This window comes from Cydia pomonella, chromosome 24, assembly GCF_033807575.1.
Source record: "Cydia pomonella isolate Wapato2018A chromosome 24, ilCydPomo1, whole genome shotgun sequence".
In the NCBI taxonomy this organism is placed as follows: Eukaryota; Metazoa; Arthropoda; class Insecta; order Lepidoptera; family Tortricidae; genus Cydia; species Cydia pomonella.
In genome coordinates this window covers 6,648,254-6,666,412 of record NC_084726.1, presented here as the reverse complement: position 1 = coordinate 6,666,412, position 18,159 = coordinate 6,648,254, and the positions used below count along the sequence as shown (strand labels likewise).

The window sequence follows — 18,159 nt, the reverse complement described above, 5'->3', positions numbered from 1 at the left end:
TATTCGATTTATTCGCGAATTAGTTGTTAGTCCCACGTGAACATTTGTTTTTTATGACCCTCGGTAACACATTTTTGATATTCATTCATTTTGGTTTATATTGGTTATTTTTACCAAAGTCAGAAGAATGAAGTGGAGCCGCTATAGGGGAATTAAAAACTTAGTAAATAATGGAATAATTTATTTAGAAGATATTATGTACAATTCCTTTATCACTTTTCTCAGAATTTGTGACTTTTAGGGCCTATGAGGCTACCCACAGATCAGTAGCATAAACACTCAGCATTCTTCTTTTACCAGTCACATTCGAAGATACTTTACATCCTCTATAAGTCGGCCTTAGAAAATACAACGCCTGGTCTTCATCAAGATATACAACATTATTTAAATTGTCGAACACGAATTTTAAAGGCGTACCACCGTTACCCCCAAACGCTCCAACACTTACTATTCTATCTATAGAATAATCTATTTTATAAATACCCGAAGTCGCAGTGTGTGCGAAATATACGTTACCATTCCTATCTGTCGTTAAAAGATATATTTGGTCTACTAAATCTTCAACTTCATTAGAATCATGCTTCAAACGATATATAGTCGTGTTCGTTAAGAAATATATATCACCATATTTATCTATTACAAAATCCTCTATCATGTAAGACTTCAAACTTGAAATCGGTGATGCTTTTTTCTCTAAAACATTCAAGCCTGGTTCTGAATGGATATTGTAGTGTAACTTATCTTTATATTGCATATGCCAAACTGTAGAATCTTTAAGTCCATGTAAGACTGTAGTGTTTGAAGCTGCAATATATTTGTAAATACCTTTAGGCCCAGACATATACACATCTCCATTTGGGGCTACGGCGCGGGCAAATGAAAAAGAAATATTAGCAATTGTATAAGCTATATCATTGTTCAGATCATAAGCTCCTGTGTAGTCTACATTATTCTTAACATAGTGGAAATATAGGATGTTTTTTTCCTTATATCTATCCACAGCAAGTTGTCCAGTTATTTGGTAAGTATTTCCGCCTGCAGATGTCACTTCTGTGCCGCCGAAGATTTTCGTCCTTTGGTAACACACTCCCATAAAACAGCTGTGACATTTTGAGGTTTTCGCGATTATGGAAGATGTAAGTATTGAAAGCAGGAAGATGATCTTCATTTTTGAACCTGTGAAAGATGAAAACAATTTTGTATTAGAATTAAATAATACCTTTTTTATAAGCAATGATTTACTTCATAAAAAATGTGGATAGCAACTTTTAATTTGATTGTCTATTTATCGCTTGATAACAATATAAAATACTAGACGAAAACCCGGCTTTGCTCGGGTAAAATAATAACTCTGGCGCACTCAGTTAGTAAGTAAAAAAATGCGGCTATATATTTTTTAAGAAAAAAAAACGACTTCATTTAGGGAGACCGGTGGAAGAACGATTATTGTTGATTTTAGATTTCATACAATGAAATTGAAAAGACAGCGTCCTACGCCTAATTATGTAGAAAAGGAGGTAACATGTTTTTTTTTTTTTGCCACTGCACCCACCTTGACACATTTCAGATTTGCCCTATGGTTGACTGGTAAGATACCCGCAATAGGGTATTCGACTGTATTTATGATAAATTATTTCACACCATGCATGAAATAAAGCACCAGATAATTATTAAAAAAATTAAATAGGATAAAGCAATTAATTTCTATATAAAAAAAATATAAAAAAATAATAGGATAGAAATATAAAAATGTGCCTTGAAAACCTAACTGCTTGGCAAAGAGAACAAATTGCCAAACGTGAACTATGCATCATTGAAGAGTTCCATTCTGATCATCATCAGCAGTTCCACTTCATCAAATGTTACTTTTTTAAATGTAAATGCTTGATTTGTTAAAGAAAATACAAAAATCACTATATGTATGCCTTTCATATTTGAAGAGTTCACTCGATTCCTCATGGACCCCATCGTCAGAACTCGAACTTGTCAAAAATTTGTTTTGAAAATTTAATTTACTTAACAAACACAGCGAACAGGAGAAATCGCCAAACGTGTACTATGCGTCGTTGAAGAGTTCCATTCTGATCATCATCAGCAGGTCCACTTCATCAAATATCATTTTTTTTAATGTAAATGCTTGATTTATTACATAAAATACAAAAATCACTATATGTATGCCTTTAACATTTGAAGAGTGCCCTCGATTCCTCATGGATCCCATCATCAGAACTGAGTTTTGACAAAAACGGGACTAATCTATATATACATAAATTAAAACAAAAAAATAATTTTCAAAATCTGTTCAGAAATGACGGAGTTATGGAGTAACAAACATAAAAAAAAACATACAACCGAATTGATAACCTCCTCTTTTGAAATCTTGAAGTCGGTTAAAAATGTAGGCGTGAAGGGTTGTCCTCCCATAGAAAAATTTATTTACCGCGCCTTACTTTATACATCATTCATTCATGACATACATAGTCATTCTTTAAAAAAAGTTTGTGCATCTTACACACTGGGTGCCAACCAACATGCCGTCGCAAACGTGTTCACAATTTCCGAACGCACCCGTCGCTGTCATTTTCCAAATTAAATATGGCCTACCTTTTGTCATGTGTTTGTCATTAAATTAACACTTTTAAATGCAAAATACGCGATAATCCGAATTTTGCCAATATATGTAGTCGATTCAAAACTCTTATTTTTTAACGCTCTTTCATTTGAGTATAATTTCATTCGGGTCTACCGTACCCCTGGACGAAATTATTAATATAGATATACAAAAAAAATATGGCCGGCCTTCAGGTGTGTTGGTTGATTTATAAATATTTGCTTAATATTCATCGAAATTAGAATAAATGGCCTCATAATTCGCTATATCAAAGGCTAATTTATTGTATTACTACTTAACCTTTTGAACGCCAAGAACACCTAAAGGAGTCGTAACTATAATGTGTTAACAGCGCCATGGACAACTATAAGTCTTATGGCGAACGCTGTGAAAATAACCTCCACGCTTTGAAGTAAGGTTTACATTAGCTTGCTTGCGCCCGTGACTGTGGCGTGTTTTGATTATGACTTAAAGAGTTCAAAGGGAAATGTGCTCCGAATTCGTGTTTTAAATTTTATACCTAACTAAAGATGGCGCTGTACGAATCCGTACATTATATGGTAACTCTGTTCTTAAAAGTTAACAATCCGTGACATTAAAACATGGCGCCGCATGGTTTTGGCTTGAGTGGCGCCATCTACGATCTACGACAATCTCTATGATGGGATGTAGGGTAAGTATTTAGGTATGCTTGCAAGGATACAAACCTTTAATAGATATTTTACAGTACATATGGGGCTACTTTATAGCACTAGTGCGAAAAGTAGCATATTACGTTACTGTGTCGAACATTTAAAGGGCCATATGTACTGTAAAACGTTGTACGATACATGTGCGAATAGGTAATTCGCAACTCGTGTCGATTTAAAACACTCCCTTCGGTCGTGTTTTAATTTATCGCCACTCGTTTCGAATTTCCTATTTTTCGCACTTGTATCGTAATGTACTATTACTTCGTTTTTGAAAAAAATATGTTTTTATGATACAGGAGGCAAACGAGCAGACGGATCACCTGATGGTAAGCGATTACCGCCGCCCATGGACACCCGCAGCACCAGAGGGGTTGTAATGCGTTGCCGGCCTTAAAGATGCATAATTACCTAATCGTGCATCTTAAAGGCCGGCAACGCATTACATCTAACTATTGTTACCTAACAAACAATACAATAACAATGAAATACTGACGTTTGAACTTAATTGACTTGATTATTGTAACATTGTCGAAGTATCCTACTGATGCAAAAGTCATGTAAACAAACTTTGATAAGTGTTTGAGGAAATAATTAATCAAAATACTAATTTCAATAACATCTAAAAACACAAATAAGATAATATCTTAGTAACAAGGGCGTAACAAGCCAGTGACTGGGGGGGGGGGGGGTAAGTTGCATATATCACCGGAGCCTTAGGAGGGGGGGGGGGGGGTATACATTGTATGTAAAATCTGAGCTCCAGGGGTGGAAGGGCAGTTTTAATTGGTTCACCTCAGGCGATCTGGGAAAGACGGGGATAACCGGCAATTGGGAATGACCTCATTCCAGTGTAAACTCCATAAGTATGTAAGTATGCGTGACCCCTGAGTCATAGTCATAGTAACAGAGCGATGGCACAAAGTCATAATGATTATTTAATTTACGTGGGAATGTCCGGCTCTACCCATATCGTCCACAATGTTAACTGACTTCGAACCTTATTAAAATGGTATAAGGTTTGATCGAGAGAGTGTTACCGGGGTTTTTGGTGCATGAATAATTTCTTATATGTATTTAAAATGATATGTACCTTTGTTTTTAACCCCCAACGCAAAAAGAGGGGTGTTATTTGTTTGTCTATCTGTCTGTAGCTCTCCAACTCTAACCAACAGATGGACCGATTCGATGCGGTTTTTTGTACGTTAAAGCGAGTTTCCTTGCGGTAGTTCTTAGCTATGTTTTATAGAAATCGATCCTGCAGTTTGAAGGGTATCAGCTATTTTCCAACCTGATGTAAGGCATTTTTGGCATATAGCGTAGCGTAGGAGTTTTTTTTATAATTTTTAATTGAATATATAGGTAGTTGTTTTGTTAAATTTAATAGTCACTGTGAAATAACCAACTTGGTAAAAAACGATTTACAAACTTACAAGCTATAATAGTATACTTTACATTGGCAGTTCGCATTGGTGTTCGGACTCGTTCGCATCTTTCCTGTAGACATCGGAAAGTTAAGGGAACCTAAAGCTAATTTTTACGCGCCACCTTTACAGGCGGGATACATTTTTTCAGTACTTGAGACTGAAATAAGAAAAGCGGGATATGTATGTACCAGAGGCGTTAACTTTGATTGTATTGACCACAGAAGTGACCTTTTTCTAAAATGTAATAAAATTGACCCCAATAATGATTTGGGTACATTGTAAGTACTGAGGGTTTAATCATACTGCTTTTGGTTATCAGTCATACAGAAGGTTGGATCATGCCTAAAATATAAGGGTCTGGTAAGAATTTTTTTTGAAAGTCCACAGGAAAGATGCATAGAGTCAGACCAAGACAAGTCTGTAACGATTTTGATACCACACGCAGTGCAAGTGTTATTTATACGTCATAATTTCATAAGAGTTTGACGTTTAAAATAACACTTGCACTGCGTGCGCTATCAAAATCGTTGCAGACTTGTCTTAGTAGACCCAGAACGCAGAGTATCTCATAATAAAAACATGTTTATTTTACCCTAATACCTATGTAATTTCATTGAATTATATATAATACATATGTACTCACCCAGTCCGTAGTGTACAGTACAAGTTTCGACGGCCGACTGACTGTTTTGTTTATTATATTATAATTAAATAAGTTATCTCCTGGTCGCGGGTCAGCGGTATCAAATAAACGAGATGAACGTAAGTATGTTTATATGATAAGTATTTAACTTTCAGTTTATAAAATTAGCGATTTACTATTCTTTACTACTATATCTGTACCTACTACTAGTGCAGTAGAGTTTTGAGTAAATTAATCCAAATAAACAACTAGTTTAATATAGAGACACAGTAAAATGGTACAGTAGCCTGGTTTCATGTGTAAGATTACTATGGTCAATATGGAGAAGACCGTACATAAGGGAAGACCACGTACAAGATCTTTCGCCGCTTTTAACTCATGCCAAAGAGCATATCGAGGGCTTCATGCTAAAGGGGCGTATAAGCAAGAACCCTACTTTTCAGGAGACACAAAAAACTGAATAACTTTTGTTACAATGTACCGATTGTTCTACAATTTTGCATAGAGTATTTAAATTACTATCTTTTTCATGTGTCATGCCTAGTTTCGTTCTACGTATTCTAAAAAGCAGTAATTATGTAGTTACGCCTCTTTACCACGACAGTAATTACCGACATTTAGGTTGAAATTTTTTGAAAAATACTTGAGATTTATGGTCGTATAATTCATTTTTTTTTTCTTTTCGATAATTTGATCATGAAAGGTGGAAACACTGTTAATAATTCGAAATACTTTAATTCTACAGTAATTTAGTCATCATTGTGTAGTTTCTTCTATTTTTTCTGATTTTTATACGCCCGTCTGGGCCGACGAATCTATCGTGTAAGTATCCTTTATTTGTGGTCGTATAATAGGGCGCCAAATTATATTTAGAGTAAATATTCATAAGTTCATCTAGATTTTACCATTGAAATGATTCCTGAATGTTTTGATAGTGTCACAACTGTCCACGAGATTAAGCAATGTCGACTCGAGCTGGTTACCGATTGGGTAAGTAACTGTTTTGAATTGCCACTTTGAGCATTTCAGTGTTTCAATAGCCTCCATGGTCTAGTGGTTAGAGCGGTTGTCTCTCGATTCGGAGGTTCCGGGTTCGAATCCCGGTGGGGACATGACTGTCAAGCAAAAGTCGCTTTGTGACTTTGTGAGACTATTCCCGGTTTGGCTAGGACATTGCAGGCTGAATCACCTGATTGTCCGAAAAGTAAGATGATTCTGTGCTGCGGAAGGCACGGTGTAAAGTCGTTGGTCCCGGCTGCTATCTAGCCGGTGGTGCTCGTCATGAGAGCCATGTCAGAGGCCTTTGGCGGCTCAATAACTCTAACACCAGGGTTTTTAAGGTACATCAATCTTACAACCCACACGATAAGAAGACGTGTTTCAAAAGACAATCACGCCGCTTATTCAGATTTTTGCCTATAATAGCAGTCGTTTAGCCCTTCGGTGGGAGTTAGAGTTAAGACGTGTGGGCTTACTTAAGAAAACTGACTTAACTGAATTCCAATAAGATCATTTTTACTATTTGTGATAGTAGGTAATTGGTAGTCACTCAAAAGTCGAGTAGTACAAAACGATTTTATAGAAAAGAATTGAAATCGGTAGTAAGGGATGCATGGAAATTGCTAAGACAACACAATGATTTACCAAAAAAGCAGTCAAGAAACAATCAAACGATAAAATTTAGAGTGCATTAACTAAACAAAAACAAAAGGTTAAAACAAATCAAAACTTGTATTCAGAAAATAAACATTACTCCTTCTTTAATGGTGCCACTGGTAACAAAATTATAACTATCTTAAACAATAAATTATTAATCAAAACTTCTAAACAAATAAATACGACATCATTTATCGTCATTTCATAAAAAGAAACAATATTAAATCTTCTGTACTAATAAACCTAAAAGTAGTTTAGCTAACAACTTAACCCACTTACGTCTCCATCAAATTATAACAGAGGAATGTTACACTTAAGAATTACAACCACCCCGATGGAGGACGAGTGGCTACAGACATATGACGTAATCAGCCCGCAGCGCACGCAGTGGGCTTAAACAGCTTTGACTCCTTCAAATCTCCAGGAATGGATGGGATCTTCCCTGCGCTTCTTAAATGGGGCGGGAAGCATCTCACTCTGAAGCTGACCATCGTTCTGCGCGCCTGTCTGGCTCACAGGTACATGCCGAAGCAATGGAGGGAGGTCAAGGTTATCTTCATACCGAAACCAGGTAAAAGCGACTACTCGGACCCCAAATCCTTTAGGCCCATCAGCCTGACCTCTTTCATGTTGAAAACATTAGAGAGGTTGTGTGACAGGTACCTTAGAGAGAGGGTGCTAATTCATGTGCCCTTGCATCCAAACCAACCTGCCTACAGCCCTGGCAAATCTACAGAATCGGCACTTCATGCAGTAGTAAGTAAAATTGAGGTGGTGATCAAAAACAGATCCATGTGCTTAGGTACCTTCATAGATATAGAAGGGGCTTTCGACAGGACCAGGTTCAGCAGCATTACAGCAGCACTGGTAAGACATGCCGCGAATGCAGTTAAGACAGAGTGGATAAACAACATGTTGAGCCAACGAACCATCAAACTCGGGACGGGCGAAGCAGGCATTAATGGCAAAACGATGCCCCAAAGGAGGAATCCTATCGCCACTACTACGGAACCTTGTGGTGTATGACCTGATCACCACACTAATCAATAATCACTATTACACAATCGGCTATGCTGACGACATAGTGATACTGACGAGCGGCACTCATGCAGGTACGGTAAGCGATGTTATCCGCTCTGCACTAGCCATCGTGAAGCGCTGGTGTTTTAACAACGAACTCTCAGTCAATCCCAACAAAACTGAGCTGGTTATGTTCACCAACAAACGCAACTTGGGAAACTTCCGCCTTCCCAAACTGTTCGACACTGAACTCCAACTATCTGCGGAGGTAAAGTGTTTAGGGGTAATACTTGACAGCAAATTGAATTGGAGCAATCACCTAAACGGCAAAATTGACAAAGCCACAGTTGTATTCTGGCAATGTCGTAGAATGATGGGTAGAACCTGGGGGCTAACCCCAAAGATAACTCTATGGCTTTACCAGGCAGCCATACGACCAATAATAAGCTACGGTGCGATAGTTTGGTGGCCACGCACCAAACTATCCATAGTTGAAGCTAAACTACAACGACTCCAGAGGTTGGCCTGTATGGCGACCACGGGCTTACTGGGCCTGCCGCCGCTGCACCTCTTTATACAACAGGAAGCGCTAAGCTACGGCGATACGTCTCAAAAAATCTAATCTCTGGAGACCACCTAGGGTACCACACACCGAGATCCTCTACGAGGGGATAGGCAAGGAACCGCTAATAGAAGTGGTGACTGACAGGATACCCAGACAATTCGTCTTCGACAAGAAATACAAGATACAGTTACACGAAGAACCTCGTGAAGGACTCAACCCAAGAGAGCTGGGAATTTTCACGGATGGATAAAAGACAAGGTCAGGCACTGGCGCTGGAGTAATCTCAGAGGACCTAAACATACATATCTCAACACTACTAGGTGCCCACAACACAGTCTTCCAGGCAGAATGTATGGGCATCATAATGGCAGCACACGCAATCGCCTCAAGGAAAGTATTGGACTACCCCATCCGCATACTCTCTGATAGTCGGTCAGTACTATGGGCTCTGCAAAGTTATACTTTGACCTCAGGGCTAATCTACGAATGCCACAAAGCTCTGTCAGAGGTAAGCACCACCACCAGCGTAACTCTGCACTGGATCAAGGGACACAGCAACTCGCGAGGGAACGATGCGGCCGACATATTGACGAGAGGAGGCTCGGAACTGAGGGTGGCAGCACCGGAGCCAATTATACCTCTGCCTTATGCCTGGCTCCGGAACATGCTGCGATACAACACCAAGGTAAAACACCAACAGTACTTGTCTAACCTAGGCACGTGCAGGCAGGCGAAGGAAGCCCGCCCGATAATCGACCCCGGTTTGTCGAGGAGGCTGAGACAGCTGAAGAGGCCACAGCTCCGGCTTTTGACTGGGGCCATAACCGGCCCCAAACACAAACACCTACTAACTCTACGTATTACAGATAGCTCCCTCTGCAGAGCGTACATGGAGGCAGATGAGACAGCCACCCACGTCATTCTTGAATGCCCAGGGCAGAGCCATCAGCATCAGAGCGCTCCACTTCATTGTTATTAGGTATTCGCACGAGATGCACACCATACTGTAACGCACTAGACACTGACTGAGAGACAGGCGGCCCTAGTGCGCTTACCCGCTTGACAGAAAGGGATAGCAATATGCGGCAATCAAGGACGCTCTCTCCGCGCCTCTTTGGCCCGTCATTATTTGAAGGCCAACGTAATTTTTGTACGGTCGTATGTTCATACGCCTCTTTGCCGCGACGCACTTTGAGGATAGTTGGTAAAAGTTTATGGTCGTATGTATGTACGCCTATATAGCGTGACACTATTTCGTGGTTCGCACTGTTACGTGAGAGAAGTATGTACTTACGCCTTTATACTCCGATGAATATTGGGGACTGAATGAAAATATCACTTATACGCCTTCAGCAGGGCTATTATGGTCGATTTTATAAATGATATGGCTGTATAAATGATAATATAACTAACATTTTATCCAGTTTTTATTGATTTGACGTCTTTTCCACTTTTGACAGCGATAGATGTTAAATGATTTACTGCATAACATGGTCGGTGGATAATTTGTCATTTGTCTAAATTTCTGACTTAAACTTAGTTGATAAGTGGATAAGTTAAATGATATAAATGACACTTGTCTAGATTTATACCGTTTTATAGCATTTATACCGTTTTGTCTACTTTTGACAGCGATAGACGGTAAATGGCAACGTTTGTTGAATAATTAAATATATAGTCGAGTTTTGACGGCTAGACTTTGATTATTTTATCCTAGTGCTCACTGGGCCACGATAAGTGCTCTTGTGCTATATAAATCGTGCAAAATACAAATTTTTGGAGTTAAATATCAGTAAGTATCTGTTTTTTTCATTACATATACAATCAAACTCATTTATTTACATATAACATTATCAATACATTTTCAATACGTCATAAGTCGTAAGTCATAAGTCATTCATTTACGAAATATAAGGTATACATAGGATGTTGCAGTTCATAGTTAACTGAGCCAAGCTAACAATAAGCACGGCATGGGAACGAATTTAAACGGTTGTGAGTCTAACTTTAGCAAAAAAGAAATATAACTAGCGTGAATGCTCACATGAACTAGACATGATTGAAAATGAAGACCTAATAGGTTCTCCGAAACATGTCGCAAAAGTGTCAAAAATAACGTGAGTTAGTTAAACCGTAGTGTTTAGCTTACGGTGTGGCCTGTCATTAGATAGGTCTTTTAAAACAAATATGGGTCTTTCATGACCATTTTTAGGTAAAGATAATATTTTTGTAAATAATCGCTCTGAAAGAAAAAAGAAGAGTCCCTTCCTCTAAATTTCGAACCATGTTGGGTCCAAATAATATGACAAAAAATCATACATTCAACTTGGAACACACGACTAGCTATTGGCAGGTCTCGACATTTTTTTTATTTTTTAAGCGCTCTCAGAGGATAGCTTGTTATGCAATAACTTTAGTTTTGTACAAATTTAAATTAATTATTAATTATGAGCAGGCTCAATCAAGGGGTTCTGGAGCTATATAAGAGCCTAGAAACCCAAAAGCTATTTGTGAGGGGTCTTATTGCTATTCTAGTCAACTTGTTTGCAAGAAAGTGTGGTCGGCGGTATCAAATGAAAAAAGCCCGGCTTACACGTTTTTGATATTGTTTTTAAATGTACCATTTTACATAATTAGCAAGATAAACGAATTCAAAATTACATAATATAGTCATTTGACAAGAAACGTAACCGTTTACCACAGATACGGTCTTTTTAAATCTCTATGGTGACTTCAAAACTATACTCAAACACACCCAGTTTGGCAGTAGAAAAAGGCGCAAAGTTTAAATTTTATATGGGAGATCAACCCTTTACGCCTATATTTTTAAAAATTTACCGCCTTTTTTCTACTGACCAAGTTGCTGTACCAGAGTTTATCATTTTCCGAGTAAGTAGGTGCAACAAATGCAATCGCTATACATAATTTTTGGCAAACCGCGAGTTCTCAGTTCCGGGCGAAAAACTATTGAAGGAAAACTATAGCGAACTCTGCCGTATACTAAATCATCCACATCGCAATGGAATGCGGTGCAACGCCAGTGTGAAGACCGCCTTACGTTAATTTCACTCAATAGGCACAGTCCGTACCAAAAGTAACTCATCGTGTGAAATGTTGGAAATGATTTACACGCTTAATTTTGAACACCTTACACGCTTCACTACATTTGCCTGTCTTTCAAACCTTAAAACGTGCCTTCAAATCTAAGCGAGCAATGATTCCCCATTTGCTATGTATGAATTGTAGACACAACTTATCATTAAACCAACTATTTATTAAAAGACGTCTTAATTAAACACAATAAGAATTTATTTTGCAAACTCTTAAATCATGGATAACTTTTAACTATCAATGTCAAATGTGGATAAGTGGTAATATGTCATTTAACCAACTATTCATTAAAATACGCTTTAAGTATACTTGTTTACAATTTATTTTTCAAAAGCTCAAACCATGGATAATTTTTAACTGTTAATGTCATATGAAGATAAGTGGTAGAATGTGATTTAATCATCTATTCTTTAAAATACGCCTTAAGGCATAGAGTTTAAAATTCATTTTTCGAAACCTCAAAATATGTCGCGCTATCATTAGTCAATTATAGGTTACCCTCGCGACTTTATACCGAATTAAGTCACTTATCAGATAATCGCCAATCCAAGTATTAAATGATTAATGATATAATGACAAAACCATCATAGGCCGGCTGTACGGCTTTTTGGAACGACATTAAAATGATGCTGTCAGTTATACGCCAAATGATTTTTTAATTATTTAATTAACTAATTGTTATGATAAAATTATGAAAAAAATTGTGCTTACGTATTGTTACAAGACGAATACGATGCCGTTAAAAACGAAAAATGGCATTTTTGCGTATACGCCCCTTTGGCCTGAAGCCCTCGATATAATCACTACGTTTTGAGACGGAACTCCCATACTAGCGAGTGGAATCAGTTTGTTTCGCAAATCATTACCAAAATGTACGACAAAGAGCTGTCAAAGAACGTACCAACATAAGCGATTTAAATAGTGTAGTACGCTACACGCTTGCGTTTCTTATGGATATCGTTAAAATGTGGAGGGTTGAAACATAGACTCCTGTCTACAAATTGTGTACTCGAAATCAGGTTAGAATTGAGTCCACATTTAAGTTGTATGTTATATAGTGGAACTCATAGAACTATGAGTGGACTAATACCTGGTCGGGCTTAATGTGGACCCGAATTTTTTTTAACAACACCTTGTTGGGGCCTTTTCTTCCCCACTAGGAAGGATCAAAGTAGCACTTTGCAAGTTCACAAAAATATGTGAAATATATTTTATTTAATTATTTACACTGATATACAAATAAACATACAGTTATCGATAGTTTTAAAACATCCCTAGTTCACAAGTAAAAAGAATATAAAATATCTAATTTTCGATGTGTTAAAGCCTGCTGCACCAAAATAAGGTCAAAAGTATCTGAAGCAATACTTACCGGTCTTCATCCAAGGGAAATTTCGCCATAAAATCCCTTTTTTCGTGATTTTCTCGAGTGGCTCGCTTGCTACATATTTCACACTTAGTAAACCGTTTTCTCGGTGGTATTGTAACAGACTCGCTCTTTGCTCTGATCACGGTTCACTATTTTCGATTTTTTCACTAAATAAAAAAGAAATTGCACGAAATACCCCGACCAAAACTTTGAAGCCTTCATAACAAACAAAACAATTAGGCTGACAGTTGACTTGACAGAATAAATAGCAGTGTCGTTTTATTTTTCTTCGTTGGCAAAGATTTGCGAAACAAACTCCATACAAAACTTTTTTGGTTCCTAGTTGCGTCAGCCTGTGGTTTCGCGCCCCAATGGTATTTTTTTCTAGAACGATTACCACTGATACTCCATGTTAGTAAGCAAACGACGGATACTATATAATATATAGTATCGCTGCTGCTTGTACGAGGAGTAAAATTAATTTTATTGTTTTGTTTTGGTATAGTGTCATCCACGATGACGCGCAGTTTTGTCAAATCTAACCTTTAATAATATACAGAATACGAGTCAAGATACGCGTGTTCGTGAATGACACGATCTATATTTATTTTTATTTAGGAAGCAAACGGGCAGACTAATCGTCTGGTAGTATATAAGCAATTGCCGTCGCCCACGGACACCTGCAACACCACAGGGGAATTTCGGTGCCGGCCTATAAGTTGGGAGTGCGCTCTTTTCTTGGTCAGTACCCCTAGTGTAAATATTTTCGACAGCGAAACGTGACGTACGCGTTTGCGTTAAGTGTCATTTTGTATGAGATTTTTGACTTTCCAAAACGTCCCGCTTGGCGCACTGTTCAAAAACCCATACAAAATGAGACTTAACGCAAACGCGTACGTCACGTTTCGCTATCGACTAAAATTACACTAGGGGTACAGATCGGCCCGGAAATATCGTGGGCGACAGTACGTTCCACAGTTTCGCTGTGCGAATATGATTAGTAACAAAATCCCTCTGTAGGTGTAGTATGAATTTTATGAGATGTTTTTATCGGCTCGGGCATTAATTAGTTAAACAAAGGCCTTTGTTTCTTTTATGGAGAGGCGGCTTAGGCGCGTGGCAAAGCAACCATGTCGTTAAAATGTAACAGCTCATTCGGATAACGAGTTTGGGTAATGTAGGACGATTGGTCGCCTATGTGGCCTGTCAGGTAACAGAATGAGCTGTTACATGAAATTGAGCCATATAAATAGGTCGGTAAAATTACTTTTAAAATGAGTCTGTTCCCGTTCAGTTAGTAGTGGTAGCATTAGTAACCGCTGCATAGAAGAAGGGCTTTTGTTTAACGAATTAGGGTCCGAGCCGAAAAAATCATTTCATAAAATTCATACTATTAGTTTTTGGAGATTTAAGAGTGCAACAATTTAGTTTTCCTATAGGAAATTAGCCAAGTGTCCTATGTTTTTCCTGTTATTGTATTTTGTAGCTTGCAGCCACATACACGTGAAATTCTGCAAGGGCCGGCCGAAGGTCGTCTATTACGATGCGGCGGCCGTCGGGGCCGCAGCGGCGCGTGCGACATTTGCATACGTTTGGTTAGGATGATGCTAAATAACATGCAATTATAGTCGGACCAAGATAACTTGACGTGGCAAAGTGTGGAAGCATGTAACACCTCTGGAGATGCAGGCGTCCATAGGCTACCGTGACTGCTTACCATCAGGCGGGCCGTATGCTTGTTTGCCACCGACGTGGTATAAAATAAAACCGGCCAAGAGCATGTCGGGCCACGCCGACATAGATACCGGACACGTATGGGTTTGATGAATTTTTTTTTTTTTAAATTTTATGACGTTCTGAAAAAAAAACTACTGACTAGATCTCGTTCAAACCAATTTTCGGTGGAAGTTTGCATGGCAATGTATATCATATATTTTTTTTAGATTTTTCATTCTGTTATTTTAGAAGTTACGGTGGGGGGGGGGGGGGGGACACATTTTACCACTTTGGAATTGTCTCCCGCGCAAACTATTCAGCTTAGAAAAAAATGATATTAGAAACCTCAATATCATTTTTAAAGACCTATCCATAGATACCCCACACGTATGGGTTTGATGAAAAAAGATTTTTTGAGTTTCAGTTCTAAGTATGGTCCCCATACTTAGAACTGAAACTCAAACTATTCAGTTTAGAAAAAAATGATATTAGAAACCTAAATATCATTTTTGAAGACCTATCCATAGTTACCCCACACGTATGGGTTTGATGAAAAAAGATTTTTTGAGTTTCAGTTCTAAGTATGGGGAACCCTCAAAATTTATTGTTTTTTTTCTATTTTTGTGTAAACATCCTAATGCGGTTCGTAGAATACATCTACTTACCAAGTTTGAACAGTATAGCTCTTATAGTTTCGGAAAAAAGTTTCGGCGGTGACATAATCGGACAGACAGACGGACATAACGAATCTATAAGGGTTCCGTTTTTTGCCATTTGGCTACGGAACCCTAAAAAACAGACAATTTTTTTCGCGATTTCGGAGTTGGTTCCTTAGTTAAACTTGCTCAGTATGACCTACATATTCAGCCCGTAAAGTATTGCAGGTGACTAAATAAACACCTGTATAAATCGGAGCGGCCAAGGCGCTCACAAACATTTGAACACGCCTCTATTGTGAAGGCGTTAGAGTACGTGTTCGGATATTTTTGAGCAGTACGCCCGCCCCGATATATCTGATGGCGACTGTACATTAAATAGGTGCACGTAAAATAAATGAAAATACCTAGATACATCTCTTAAGATCCTTTTCTAGACACTATTATCCTTTTAAATTAAGACTCTTTGTACATTTTTATCTAAGCCAGAATTTGAGGCCACGTAATTTCGGTAATGAGCACAATTCAAAGAAATATATTTTCTTATCAGATACACCGAAGCAGCCAAGGTACTCAAAAATATCTGAACACGCACTCTAACGGCTTGACAATAGAGGCGTGTTCAGATATTTGTGAGCACCTTGGCCGCTTCGATATATCTGACGGCGACTGTACCTAATGAATAGAATATTTTATTCCATTTTTGTCTAGCCATAACGAATCAACTTTTGATATTAGGTAATTCATATACACAGTAGTACATAGGCCATCCCTTAATCCAACCATAATGATAACAATACATTGACATATATCTAAAGACGGGTCTTACGGGCAATAATATTTAATGGGGCCAGAGTGCCTACCGCGAACCACGTTCGACGTGTTGCCTCCCTGTCGCACTTGTAAATTCGTACGTAAATGTGACAGGGAGGCAACACGTCGAACGTGGTTCGCGGTAGGCATAGGCACCCAGTACAGCGGTGTTACGCACACGAATTCGAGCCAATCGTGCAGTCTAACGCCACAACGCGATTGGTTGATGAGCTTGCATCACGCGCGCGATTGATCGCAACTAGTTGCGTTAGACTGCACGATTGGCTTGAATTCGTGAGTGACACCGCTGAACTAGCACTATTCTTAGTGCCCGTAGGGCCCATTCTTAGATATAGGTCAATGTAATAATAGGTACAGGCACTTAGATACAAGGACAGTTAGATGAAATTGTTATGTTTGACCATACGCTGTGGGGTGGATATGTAGGTCATACTGGACAACTTATAACTATGAGATCAATCCCGAAATTGCGATAAAAAATCTGCCGTCTCATACAATTTGCTGAATGAATTGTTTTCTATGGAACAGACAATTTTTTTCGCGATTTCGGGGCTGGCCCACACCTCTCAGCGTAAGGTCAAACATAACAATTTCACCCTGTATAATGCCAAGGGCCCTGTATATCCCATATAAGTATGTTCAGATATTTTGAATGCAAAATTTCACCTTTCCTTTGCCTTTTGTTCGCACGATTCCCTCATTAATGTACAGTCACTATCAGATATATCGGAGCAGCCGAGGTGCTCACAAATATCTGCACACGCCTCTATTGTCAAGGCGTTAGAGTGCGTGTTCAGATATTTTTGAGCATCTCGGCCGCTCCGATATATCTGATGGTGACTGTAGAATACATCTTTTACAATCATTATTTTCAGTGGCCTATTTTATTATTCTAGGTACTTCTTGTCAATTCACGAAGTTATAAAATTATGTCATACCTACTTACTAACTTTTCAGCATTTAGGTATCTAAACTTTGCTCCTCCTTGGTACCGTTTCCTGTATTTCTTTTGTACGAGAATTGTTTTCGTTTCCTCAGACAATTACATGTGATCTAAAGCTTTCTTATTTAATTTCCTGACCGATGTGTGTATACTATTTTTCTGTTCGACGGAGCCGGAAAGAGGCAACTTCGCTTAGCGCAGCGGGCCGAACGTTGACGCTTTCCGGCTGGAGGGCAGAACAAACTTTTTCGTTTTTCATGCTCTGGAAGTTGTTCGTTGTTGTTCTAGAAAGTGTGCAGAAAATGATATGTTTCTGCTCTAGAGCACTGTACTTTTAAGTACGTTTTTTTTCTTTTTAATAAGTTAAGCAATTTACATTGTAATTTTAAATGTATTTGTTGTACAATTTCCATTTGAATAATTCAACTTCAACTTCAAAGTACTCCCAAGAAATACTACTGAAGTTTATACTTAGCCGTATTTTCTAAATGCACATGTATTTTACTTTTCTTGTATTCGAAATAAAAAGTAGAGTGTTTAACTCTGGTGAAAAGCACCATTTCAGTCTCGGAGACTACCTCGACAGAAAAGAGTGCCTTTCATTTTATCCCTTGGTTAGCAATCTACTATGTTCATCGCTTGAAAGTCTTAGCCTATCACTATCAGTCATTTTACTTTTTCAAAATGGCGGCCGCCGCATATTTACATGTATCTAAAAACACCTATTTTCCATAAATCGCAAAAAAAACGTTTTTTGTTTTAATTTGGCCATAAAACCTTAAATATTCATGGCCGCACTTATCAATTTTTAAAACTTAGAAGTTATTTCACGATTTCTTATTCTAACTAAAGTAAAACCTTGTCCCAAACAACCTTCTATTTTATTTACGAGTCAAAGCTGCCAACTGCTACAACGAAT

General features: G+C 38.2%; 1 protein-coding gene across 1 annotated transcript; it reads right to left on the bottom strand.

Moving 5' to 3' along the window:
- Nucleotides 1–164: 164 nt before the first annotated feature.
- LOC133531084 (ommochrome-binding protein-like) lies at nt 165–5,437 on the bottom strand. Its single transcript, XM_061869182.1, has 2 exons — nt 5,371–5,437; nt 165–1,176 (listed from the first exon to the last, which is right to left on the bottom strand). Exon 2 carries the CDS (start codon nt 1,166–1,168, stop codon nt 245–247), a length of 924 nt encoding a protein of 307 aa, XP_061725166.1. The 5' UTR covers nt 1,169–1,176; nt 5,371–5,437; the 3' UTR covers nt 165–244.
- Nucleotides 5,438–18,159: the final 12,722 nt, after the last annotated feature.

What these genes read in the sequence shown, in the direction of transcription:
- LOC133531084 (XM_061869182.1), bottom strand. Translation starts at nt 1,168, where the DNA reads ATGAAGATCATCTTCCTGCTTTCAATACTTACATCTTCCATAATCGCG.